The 12,616-nt window shown below is 47.0% G+C and overlaps 1 protein-coding gene across 2 annotated transcripts in view; it reads right to left on the minus strand.

The window, feature by feature from the left end:
- Positions 1-7,328: 7,328 nt before the first annotated feature.
- The window catches only part of LOC106722581, an 87,698-nt gene continuing 82,410 nt past the window's right edge, over positions 7,329-12,616 (minus strand). For both annotated transcript variants that reach the window (XM_025212350.1, XM_014523187.2), the window contains exon 5: positions 7,329-9,422. In XM_025212350.1, the coding sequence (XP_025068135.1) occupies positions 9,294-9,422 (129 nt within the window). In that variant the 3' untranslated portion in view covers positions 7,329-9,293. The remainder of the gene's footprint in view (positions 9,423-12,616) is intronic.

Here is a 12,616-nt window from a genome sequence, read left to right on the forward strand (position 1 = left end):
TAAATCCACCTGAAGTTTTGCATTGACTCTGTCTTTGTATTAGGCTGTGAGGCCTCAATTCTTCCCTTGGTTTAATCAGTACAATTCTCTGTTGTAACACTGAGTCACCCCTGTACAATTCTGGGCAGGGTATACTTAGGCCCAAATTCTGGCATGGCCACCCACCTGAGAAACCTAGATGTGGCTCCTGTCAGGCCACAGAATAGCAGAGAAGCTGATCTACATCCAGTCCCTCAGTATGAAACTATTGCATAGACCCCATTCCTTCTTTCTGCTTTGAGGAATGGATAATGGATCCAGGTAGTTTTGATGGATTGACTTATCTGGTCTGTTTTTCATGAATCATTTGTCATGTTGCTTGCTGTCAAGCAATGTGACATGGTAGTTGCAGGTTCTAGCCCTGCCTGTGCCCCAGACATCCTACACGGCCTTGGGCAGGTCTTGAACCTTTCTGATCCTGCGTTGCTTCATCAGTAATATTGAAACAACACTTCCTGGCCTTTCCCAAAATGCTTTGAGGCTGAGTTCCTTAATGCCTGTGGAGTCCTTCTCAGTCCTTGGGCTGTTAGTGCTAGACATCTGACTAGCAATTTTGGCAACCTGGGATAGCGATGACATTACAGTAGACCCCCGATTTACATGAGTATTGCGTTCTGGGGGAATTTTGTGTAAGTTGGGACAACTTTCCCCATAGGAAATAATAGAATGGTGAGGGGTTGTGTACCCCAGACATACCCTAGTCATAGCTTTTTCTCCCCCTTTTCTTTGCAGAATCGCCTTTAGGAGGCACGTCTAGCGTCTCACCTATGCATCTTGAGATGCCACTACCACAATGGCAGCACAGCTCCGCTTGATTCTGCCAAGTCTTGTGAGGTGTTTGCGTATATATGCAAATCTCACGAGCGTTTGTGTATATACGTGAACGACACGCATCTGAAGGGGCATTTTCCAGTCTGGGCCCTAATAAAAAAAATTGTATAAACGCGAGACATGCATAAGTCGGAATCGCGTAAATCAGGGGTCTACTGTAAACACCAGGTGAGAGGGGTTCCAAGTACCAGAATGGGACAAGGAGCCATGAGCTCATTGTGGGATTTCAAAGCCCCTGGCTGCTGCTACCACCACAGGCTCCCCACAAGCTGCCATTCTGGCCCCATTTCTAAAGCAGCACCCAGGGCTAGTGTGCAGGTCTAGCCCTACTCTAGTTATGCTACTGGCAGTTGCTATAGAAATACTATTATCACTGCAGCAATAAACCATGACTGGCTGGTGACAAGTTGTCTGAAGCCAATATCAGACACAAAGACCCAGAGACCTGAAAAAAGCAAAAGATGCCTCTTGAGCCTGTGGATAACTGTTTTGAAAGGCAACTGGGGAAAAAGGTTAATACAGAACAGGATGTCATGGCAGGGTTTAATTGTGGAAATAGAGAACTTCTACCTGCACATAACCGGGTCTGATCCAGGTTTAGGTGGGCAGAGGCTTAAAGTGATCATCATCTGACAGCCTAGGCAGTGCCCTGCATGGAAAGAACGGCTTGGTCCCTGATGGAAACGCAGCCAGAAAGCACCATCGCTGGCAACCTTGCTGGCAGTCACAACATCAGGACACTGATGCAAAAGAGTCCTGGTGCATTTCTTGCCATTCCAGAGCACTGCAGGGAGGGATGCAGCAACAGCCTTTGCATCCAGTGTACTGAGGACCATAACTGAGGTGAGACTCTCTCTCCCTTCTTTCTGCCCCAAAGGCACAACTATTATTCTCTGTACGTGCTGGTTGGGAGAGGGAGGACAGAAGACTTATGTAAAGCAGACAGATGGCTACACAGCCAGCTCCATTATTATCAGAGTAAATTAGGTAAATCACAGCCTAAACTGTCTCTCCCCCTCTGGTAGAAGTGCATCTGATGCCTTACTGAAAATTAACCACATCTCAGAGGAGGCAGAGGTAATCACAGCTGGGAAGCTGGCTGTGCAGGGAAGTTGCACTGAAAAGGGTGTTGCACTTGGACTATGTTATTACTGCACTTTAAACCACAAGAACAAAATGTTTGGGACATGCTAATGACACTAGGAGAAACAGCAGCATTTTAATTGGGTGGTAATTGTTGTAACTATTTTCCACCAGAGTAGGCAATGAATATAATATAATTGCCTTGATTATTTATCAGTGTTGAACATGAGAAAGAAAGCACAGCCAGTAAGTAGTGGTGGGTTTATTTTGGGACTTAAGGATGGAAAAGGGCAAGGCCTTTTTCTCAAAAAAGGGACCAATAACCTGCTTTCCATCTGGAGAAGATCTTATAAAGGCACTTTGGACAAAAGGGAACTTTTATACTTGGAATTCTCCTCTGTGAGAGCTGAATTTGTAGCACCGCTTCAAGCTAAGGTTGACCCACACGTCTCATTTTAAAACCTAATTCTCAGCTGTCAAGAACTTTGCCCAACTTTATCTGTTAAGAATGAAGTCATCCTTGGAGAGTTTTTAACTCCAGCTGAATTATTTTTGAAAGGGGCAGCAAAAATGGCTCAGCTATTGGAAAGTGAGATTAGAGAAGCATGCATTATTTCGCCCATGTTAAAACTTTACTACAGCTAAGACAGGAGGCAAACCCATAGAGAGGGACTAGTATGAAAGTATGGAGAGGAGAGCAGAAGCAGGAAACTGTCATTTCTTCTGGATTATGATGTACACATGAGAGGTCACCAGGACCATCAATACATGCACCTAGACAGGAGCATAGAGGAGCAGAGGCTGCCCAGACCTTCCACCCGCACCTTTTGACATTATCCAAAGGCCAGACCAAGTCCCGCTGTTCAGTGCCTCGATGACTGTAGCTTTATGCCCATCTGGGAATCAAACCTGGCTCGCTCACATGGCAGACAAGGAAACTACCACTGAAACACAACAGGAGGTGGAGAGGAAAGGCGGAGCTCAGAAAAAGATTTTTCCATTGGAGACAGACTCCCTGGGAAGCGTGCCTACGGTGAGAATGGGACCAAGAGCCAAGGAAGAGAGAAGTCTGGGACTCAGATGAAGGGGAACATTTTGAAAACCTCCAAAAGGAAAATTTGATTGATTGAGCAGAGACTGGGAAATGGAGCCAGAGGGGACACTGGGATGGGGAGCTAAAGGGGAGGAGAGATAAAACTGGGCTGGGTTGGAAGAGACACAAGTAGAAGCGGTCAGGTTTGGGAAGAGAGAAACAGGAACAGAAAGGTCTATGGCCAGTAGACCACCCCCTTACAGAATATGGACTTGAACTCAAGAGTCTCACCACCCCTTTCTTACACAGCACATTGGAGTCTGTCCCATCCTCCTCTGCTGCTGGCCTACAAAGCTTGGTGGCAACCTAGGGCGTAGAATGAAACTCCCTGAGGACCACTCTGTAGAAAACAAAATTTTCTCTGATGGCAAATGTTTTGCTAACAGAAGGGGTTTCTCTTCTTCTTTGTCTTTAATAGTCTTTCAGAAAACACTTTCTTTGTCTTGTTTCTCCACTCGGTGTTCGGTCCTCATGGCAGTTTCAGTTCCTCCAGTCATTTGACTTCAGAGCTACTAGGCTGTGAACGTGGTGGATAGGAATAGGCTATCAATACTGGCTAACCCACTAACAGACAGAGCTATTATTATAGCGGGCAATGATATGCTGAAGCCACAAAAAGGAAAACAGATTTTTGGGCTCCTCATATGTCCGGAGCTATCTGCACATCCTGTCCCGGGCTAACTGAAAACATGTGGTCAAGAGCCATCAGTCTAACTTATAGCTATACCATTAGCTTGCTCTCAAAATCTCATTCTCTATTATTTCCTTGTCTTGTTTCTTGCCCCTTGAAAAAGTCTATTACATTCTTACTAAATATTTGCCCATAATCCTGTTGTTTAAATTAATTTCTTCTCTTCCTTGATGTTATGTCTCTTTCTGAGTGTGAGATAGCATCTGTAGATTTTCTCTCTGCAACTTGTATGATGGGGGAGTGAATTAACATTGAGGGATACCCTTCCTTCTTTGCCAAAATGCTAGACAAGCAGGTCCTTGTTCAGATGCACCAGGTTCACATATATACCTCCTAGCTGATACACAAAATACACTGATTTCTTGCCATTTCTAAGCCAAGATTCAAGAGCAGTCACTAGTGAGGCCCTAACTTACTAAGACATCCTAACTGTGACAAAACAGAGCTTTGGAAACCAGCCTTCACACCTTTAACGAAAGCAGGATCAAGCCTTGAACAGATCATGTTAGCTGGCTGTGATCTATGCAAATTGCTTTGGTCAGAAGACACAAAAAAGTACATTTTGTGATGTGGTACCCTTGTTTTTAATCAGTTTTCCATTAAGGGCCTGATCTTGTTTCCCCCAGAGTCAAGGGCAAAGATTTCCATTGACTTCAAAAGTGTAGAGTCAAGCATTCAAAAGTAATTATTTTTCTATTGATTCAGTTTGATGTTTAGTGGCAAGTGGTAAATCTTGCCAAAGTCTGCCAGCTAGTACTACAAACTGTTGGTGCCAGAAAATAACAACAAAGTATTTCTATTACTGTTGCCCCATCACCTACCAAAACACCAAATGCACCCCACTACATCCATAGCCTGTCAGTATTTTGCATCCACATATACACCCCATGAACCTATACCCCATGGACCCCATGGACCTCCACCTATAAACACACCTACTTCATCTACTTACTCTACAACACTTCTATACACCTGTCCTCTAAAAACACACCCACCACATGTACACAAACCTCACTAGGTATACCCTTCTATATAAGCTCCACCTACAAACACACTCTTTACCAATACATAACCTACACACATCCTACACTTGTGCAAACCCAGTATGAACACACTTGCTCCTCCACCTACACACCTGCCCTTCACAAGCATGTATCCTACACACAACATACCCTACCCTCAGCCCTAAAACACACTCTTTAACTCTGTTAAAGATGCATGAGAAATGCATGAGACTCTAGGCCATAACATTGCTTTCTCTACAGAGCCCCAGTGATCTGTTTTCTGCTTTGAGGGGAAACACCTGCAGGTCCCTAGTTAGAGACAAGGGTAGCAGGGTGAAAGCTCAGAGTAGAAGTTATAGGAATCACCCGGCTACTCAACCACAAACAAAACCTCCATGCAGTTGTGTGCAATGGGGGAAAGGTCTTACTCTGAAGCAGGCAGTACCCAGGAGTTTGTGCCCAAAGGGAGCTGTGCGGAGCTGGTTACAGCCATAAAATGCTTAACTTACACATTTAAAACTACCTTTCCAGCACTGGGTGAAGTGTGCAATTAGGCACTGTAAAATGAACCAAGCTACAGAAATGCAAAATGTAGGAGAGTGTAGTGTAATGGACAGAGAATCAGACCAGGGTTCAGAAGGCCTCTGTTCTATTCTAGGGTCTGCTACTGGCCTGCTTTGGACAAGGCACTTTGCCTCCCTGTGCCTCAGTTTCTCTACCTGTCCCAAGAATAATGCTGAACTCTTGAGATCTTCAGATGAAAAGTGCTGTACAAGAACCATCCAATATCATCACTATTATTATTATTACTATTAGAGCTTAGTGTATTGTTATTTTATTTAATCCAGGTAATAAATTAATATGCCAGCACTGCCAGCTGTCTTGATGTCTCCACCATAATCCCAATATTTGGTATTTAACTTAAATCCCCAGCTCCTCAAAGCTTAGCAATCAGCCAAGGTGCTCAGCTTTCACATTTGAAGCATTACCTTCTAGCTTTCGTGGCTGCAAGAAGCATAAGAACAGGACCAAGGTGTGTGTTAAATCTCTCTTCCCCTCTGAACCCAAGCATGAGAAGCTGGAGGCCTGGTAAAGAGACAACTCAACAACCAGGGTGAACAGAGCAGCTGTTAAACTTTATTTTTTTTCTGATTGACAAAGAAAAGAGAGAGAAAAGTTACAAAAGTACTAAAAGGCAACAATATTGACAGGTATCCTCTGCTCTCCATTTCTACTCTTGGAAACTCTACTCCAAACTCTTGGAATATCACATGGGACAATAGCACGTGGCACCTCTTAGGCCAATAAGAACAGCTTCCTCAGCACTAGGCACAGTGCCTTCCTGGGTCTGATTCCAGTAGCATTGCCTGAAGCCTTAGCATAAAGGGCCACTGTGGCATCTGATTAGCAGAAGAGAGAGCCAGGGCATAGCTACCTTTGTCTTTAATATGGAGGTGTGGCCTAAGGAGGCTATAGTTCTCACCATGCATTGCTCCAGTTGGAATGACTGTGATTAAAGCTCATATGTATCATGGAAATGGGATAAGCCAAGTACCCCTGCTGGAGGGAGGAGGAGAAATAAGAAAGAGCATCTTCTTTGAAACACCAAAGAGGTGCTGGCAGTCAGCAAAGCTTTCCCTCTCAACAGAAGCCCCCAGCAAATAAATGAGAACTACTTCCTTCAGTTAATGCTGGTGAAGGAGGCCTTAGATATGGGGTGAACAAAATACAGCCCATGGGCCAGATCCATCCCACCAATTGATTTTATCCGGCCTGAGGGCAGGTGGTGGTACTGCGCAGCAGTCTCTGGGTGAGCTGAGTTCAGGCCCTGGTGGCTCCGGCCACTGCACAGTACGGCAGCTGGGCAGGGCTGCTTCTACCCAGGATCCCCTGTGGCACCAGCAGAACCCAGCATCTGCCCACAGGGGATGGAGCCTGACTGCGGGCCTGGGAACTGTCCTGTCCTGCCTTGCCATCAGGGCTCCTGGGAGCCACAGGGTCGGGGGCAGAGGGTGTACATGCCAGGAGCCCTGATGGCAGGGTGGGACAGTGCAGAGGCCCATGCCCAGGCTCCACCGCTGCATCCCCAGCTGTGGACACAGCTGGCAGGTGCTGGGAGGGGGGAGGAGGGAGCAGGAGGGTGGGCTTATGCTCCCACTCCTGCTGCTGCTCTGGCCCTAGCCCCGGCCCGGCTGTGAGGAGCACACGTGCATATGTGTATGTGCATCTGTGCACGTTTGTGTGTGCAGCCCTCAACAGCTCACAAAAAATTCACTGGCTGTGTCCAGGTGAGCACGGCCCTGCATTACATTTAGCTGTTCTCCGTGCTGCAAAGGAGAAGCACTTGGGGGGAAGGGGAGTTGACCCCTAGATATCCAGGGGTCAAAAAAATCCGTACCAAAAAAAAAAAGCAGAGCGGTGCATGCAGGGGCAGTGCATGCTGCTCAAAAGTGAAGCCTGGCCAGCTGGAGCCACACTCCAGCTGTCAGCCAGGCTCCAAGCAGCAGGATCACCACTGCTGCACCCTAGGATGCCCCAGGAACCCAGGGTAACTTGCCTGAGGGCGTGTGGCACAGGCATTCCCCAGGGACAACTAGCAGCGGCACAAGGTGTCCCACTGCTAGTTGTCTCCAGGGAACCAAATATCCATGCTCACGTGGACGTGGCCATTAAGTGGCCCTCCAGCCCAAATAGTTGCCCATCCCTGCTTTAGATACTGCCATGAAGTCTCCTATCCACAGAACAGGTAGGAAAAAGGCAAAAGTAATACAAGTTTCCCCATCACTGCCCTCCCCTAACTGTGTGTCTCGGCTCCAACCTGAGCAGGTGGCAACCAGCCTCAGGGCTGAAAGGAGAGATTAGGCTCCCTTGAGCTACTTGGTCTCTGGCCTCTCTACTGAAATTCCCAGTGCAGCGCCCCAGTTGGTGCCACCTGTGATACTGGTTTATGAGGTGGGCTCTGTCTCCTGGGCACTGGGTAAAGAGATATCAAAGATCTCCACACTAGAACTAGCAGAAGTGCTTCAGAAAGTTGCAATCCTTCCAGTTCACTCCTCTTGCTGCAGGGAAGTAGTAGGCTGCCTCAGTTCTCAGGTGGATGCAGCTTATTGCCCCTTCCCCATTTGGCCAGGCCTCTTGCTCACAGTGCAAAGTGTCTGCTTTTGGCACCAGACTGAGAAGCAAGATCAGATCTTAGCTGAACACAGGGAGGTTCCTTACATCCCTTCCCAGCCAAGTAAGACAAGGACATCCCCAAATTAGTTGTACCATGGTAGCACAAAACCACACCGCCACCCAATGGATAGCAAAAACTGCTGCAAGTCTCAGTAGTGCTGAGGCCCAGTATGGTTCAAACAGCACATGATACATCTACCTTAGAGAAAGTGCTGGATTTCAACAAAGGAGGTTAACAACAAGTCACCTGATCCATAGTTCCCCTGCCAGTGTGGGAAAGATTTGCTCTGTTCATGTGACCAGAATTCAGCGAGTTCAGCATCCATATGAGGAAGGCAGGCAAAGCAGGACAAGGGCTCAGCAGGCTTCCCAGGACACTGGACTTGATCGAGTTGCATGACACCAGCTATATTGCATGACATCGTTGATCAGCATTGGAGTTGAAGGGGGAGAGTGGGGAAACTGAAGGGGAAATACCTGATTCAAGCATTGCATTTCCTCTAGTGTAGATGCAGTCCTTGAGGAGAGGAACCCTTTGCGTGTACAACCCCACTAGCTTCTCCGCTCTTGCCATGTTGTGTGAAGACTGGAAGCAGATGCCTGAGCCTCCTTGAGTGGCTGAGCACACAGACCCTCCAAATCCCACAGCAAAGCCCAGCAGAGCCCATGAGGATGCCCCCTAACCCTGCTGCTCTTTGCTTCCCTGTTTTAACCACCTTTAGATTAAACCAACACCTCCAATGGAGAACACTTACAGCAAGTACCTACAGTGTCTACCATGACAATCCTCATCTCCTATTCCAACGGGACACCTCCTTGATTGTAGTAGAATTTAGAATAATCCTAATTCTGACAACATTGTAGCAGGGCCCAGTTCACTTCATGAGAAGCCCTCCATAACTTTTATCTCCAGCCTTAGAATGCTTCAGCCTGGGGGATGTAGCTTGTCCAAAAGCAAGACATTATAAAGCAGAGCATCTGGAAAAAAATCTACCAGATTTGAAGGTAGTTGTCATCCACATGCCTTTTTGCCATTGTTGCCATCTAACACAGTGACTATCTATCTGCTAACCCTTTAGGGCTACATATTCCTAGCATGTCCTCATGCCTCTCGCAGTCTTCCAGATTTCCCTGTAGTTCATGAAGTTGATGTGCTCTTTTCACTCCAAACAGCAACTCTCCCCTTCCGCCACCCTTCAGATGTGGTGATGATATGAAACCAGGCACTGCTGCCAAGCCACCTGTTTCCTGCTGCCAGAGAGATTGTTATTGCAAAGATGTCCCCCCCACACACACCCTCCCTCCGCCCCCTTACCCTCCCCACCCCTGCCAGGCAGGTAGTTGGTACAACAGTTCCTGAGGTTTTGGAGAATCTCCTTCAGTAGGCACATGACGGTTCTTCTACCGGAACGATCGGGCTCAGAGGCTTCAAGGTGCTGAGGGACCGGAAGGCAAAGTTCGATGGATCATATACAAAGTGGGGTGGTGGGCGGCTCCCATTGATACTCTGCATGGAAAGTAAAACAAAGAAGAAATCATTGCTTGGGCACCTACAACCAGTGAACTGGCCAGTAGATGCATGGCCCACCGCCCTCTGCTGGGCAGAATCATGCCTGCTCAATAGGTATCATAGGCCCCATACAACTAATGGCATGAGCAGTGCAGTTTTTCCCCCATTTGTTTCAAAACCACGTCACCCTCACAAGACTGAAACTGCCTGAGCCCCTATGTGATTAGGAACCTTGGCCACTGGTAGGAATTAACAAATGCAGCAGCAAGAAAGAGGGGTGGGATGCACAGAGGTACATTTAGAATTATGGGGTCAGAACAGAAGGCATCACAATTAGGGAGCTAAATGCAGGTTCACCTGACCTGACATGGGCACTGAGCTGGCAGGTCAAATTTAATCATAGCCCCTGCTAATCCTGTAAAATCCCAGTCACTCGCTGCATACCAGATCGTATCACAACATGGAAATAGCATCTACTACGCAGTCAGTGTTTTCTAGAGATACAGGCCCACTCAAAATACCCCATCCAGACACATCAAAATACTAGAGACCTGGCTCCAGACTCTGCAGAGTGGGCTCATCTTTATCTCCTTACTCTCAAATCTCTCAGACTCTCTCAGTTCCTATGTAATCTGTTTTAAATTTCTCTGGAACTGTTACTTCATTTGTTCTGAAACTTTCTTTAGTCTTCCTAGCTCTCTAATCCAGCCCCTCTTGCTCTCAGGTTCTCTCTGTAACGTATCTCACCTCACTCATTATGTCATCTGGTTTGTCAAATCTGTATTATGCTCAGCCATGCATCAAACTCTTTTTATACTGATGTTACTACTTCTACACTCTCTGGGAAGGCTCGACTCTAACCAAGGGATTAAACAGGACGATGCATTGCAATCCTTGTGTATTTTCACAATAGAGGGACTTGGGTTATATCAGTTCACTACAAACAGGTTCCTATGGCCAGCCCTGATTTTCAGAAACTCAAGGTATAGCAACTCCCATGGAAAATCTGTTGAAGAGGTGGGTGGTCAGCACTTCTGAAAATCAAGCCTTTCCTTATTTTAAGCCTGCCACGGAGATACCCAGCATGCCCTCCCTTCTGAACTCCTAAACAGAGTCTCCAGTCTTGGACACAAGCGCATGTTCCAGGGAATGAGTCTGCTTGGTTTATAAATGGGTGGAGGTGGACAGCAAAGCAACGGAGATGTCAAAGACAGCCCAGGCATAGGCATGGCTGGAGGGGATGACGTAAACTCAACAGCTGAGCTTATCTGCAGAGCTTGGAGAGAGTCTGTTTTCAGAGAAGGACCCCAGAGCCTGGCTGGAGCTCACTGCTCTCTATGGACCCCTATCATGACCTCATAGCCCAGTCTCTACAGACTTATCTCTCTTGTCACTGCAGCCCCAACAGTATGGCAAGGCCAAGAGCACAGTAAGAGATCCAGGAGGGGTACCATATTGCAATGTAGGATGAAAACAGCTTCCTGGGAGATCCTCTGGGGTGCAGCGTGGGAACCTGCTCTTCCACCAACTCTTCTTCTGGCCATGACTGAAACAGGGATTTTAATGCTAAAATAAGGCTTCCTCCATCTTATGGAGGTGCAGTCTCCTCCAATCATCTCTCGGGCTTTGGTTTGGGTTTTTGGTTTGTTTGGGTTTTTTTAAGGTCTACATAAATTATCCCCTAAAAGCAGGTACCAAATTTAGGCATGAATAGCTAAAGCGCCTTAACTCATGTGAGATGTGCTCAGGTGCATTAACGCTGTGTATGTCAACTAACTTGGGACTAACTTTAGTCCCAAGTCAGTCTGCATACTGCATTAATGCGCCTTAGCACATGTACATGTAGATGTGCACCTATATCACCTAAATTTAGGCGCGCATAAAAGCACACATAGACATGCCCACAGTGAAATATTGAAGGACTGGCAAGATACTCAAGAAGGCTAGATTTTGTTTTATGAATCTGAATAAGAGACATATATTTAACTATAATGACTGCAAGACTCATGACACAATATCTTTGGTCTATTTTGACTATTTTTACCTAGGTTGTTGTTTTGGTTTGGTTTTTTTTTTAAAAGCTTCTAGTTTCTCTTTAACTGGAAAAAAAACTGCTGTGTCATACGTGATGATGTGTCACAGCATCTGCACCCCCCCCCCTTTCAAAATCCAAGATCCACCCATGACCAATGGAGCATGCATCTTGGACTCTGGAACAGCCTCACAAGGATTTGTGTGGCACCTCCGAGTGCCAAAGTGCCAGCATGTTTGAGTTCCCCTGGACATAAACCCATGCAAATATTCCTCCTACATCTTCTCTTGCTCTCCCATTCTTCTCCCACTGACATCAAGGGGAGTTTGGATATTGTCCTGAGCATCAGGCGCAGAAAGAAGGTAACACCAGTCTGCTCCCTAGCTGTCCATGGCCTGATGGCTCAAACAGGCTCCAGTCTCCCTGCAGTTTCCTCTGCGTACCCTCTAACAAGGGCTTGTAATTTTCCTGAATGCAAGTGTTTCTCACCCAGCCTGGATGGAAAACCCTTTTGTCCAGGGATTAGGGCTTTTAGAAACAATTAGCAGCTCTTTTGTCTCCTGGTACAGAGATGTGACCTCTGACACTTCAAGGTCATGTCTAACATGTGGCTGTCCCGGCATGTGACCACAATCTTTGATCCCCCCATGCCCTCCACCCTGCAGATTTTAATTTGTAATCAGCACTGAAAGGTCAGAAACATGCAACCTTTCCTTGCAAGCTTTCCGGCCAGCTGAACTAGCCAATGTGGTCATTACAGCTTAGAGAAGGAAAAGACCAGTTAGACCATTCAGGCTGTTCCCCAGCTGCGGCAGCAATTAGAGCTGGGGCCCATGGGGCTGTTCCTGGCTTTGCCACTGAGAGACAATGCTTATTTTACAGGAAGACCACACAAATGTGTGTGCACACTGCGTTGCATGCACAGCTGCCCCGTCCACAAATGGAGGTGGCACTTCAGGACTGAAGATGCCAATGTTGTGCCTGGCACCAGCTCTATCCAAAGCTCCAGCCAGCCAGAAAATCATGCCCTGCTCCATCCCCCCTGACACCTTGGCTGCCAGCACAAGAAACAAGAGAGGCAGATTTAAGGGCCTTTGCTCAACAGACGCCTGCTGTGGGTTATATATGGTGTGTGCTCTGGCAGCCCTCGGAGCTGGAG

Source organism: Alligator sinensis, unplaced genomic scaffold (genome assembly GCF_000455745.1).
Source record: "Alligator sinensis unplaced genomic scaffold, ASM45574v1 scaffold758_1, whole genome shotgun sequence".
NCBI lineage: Eukaryota > Metazoa > Chordata > Crocodylia > Alligatoridae > Alligator > Alligator sinensis.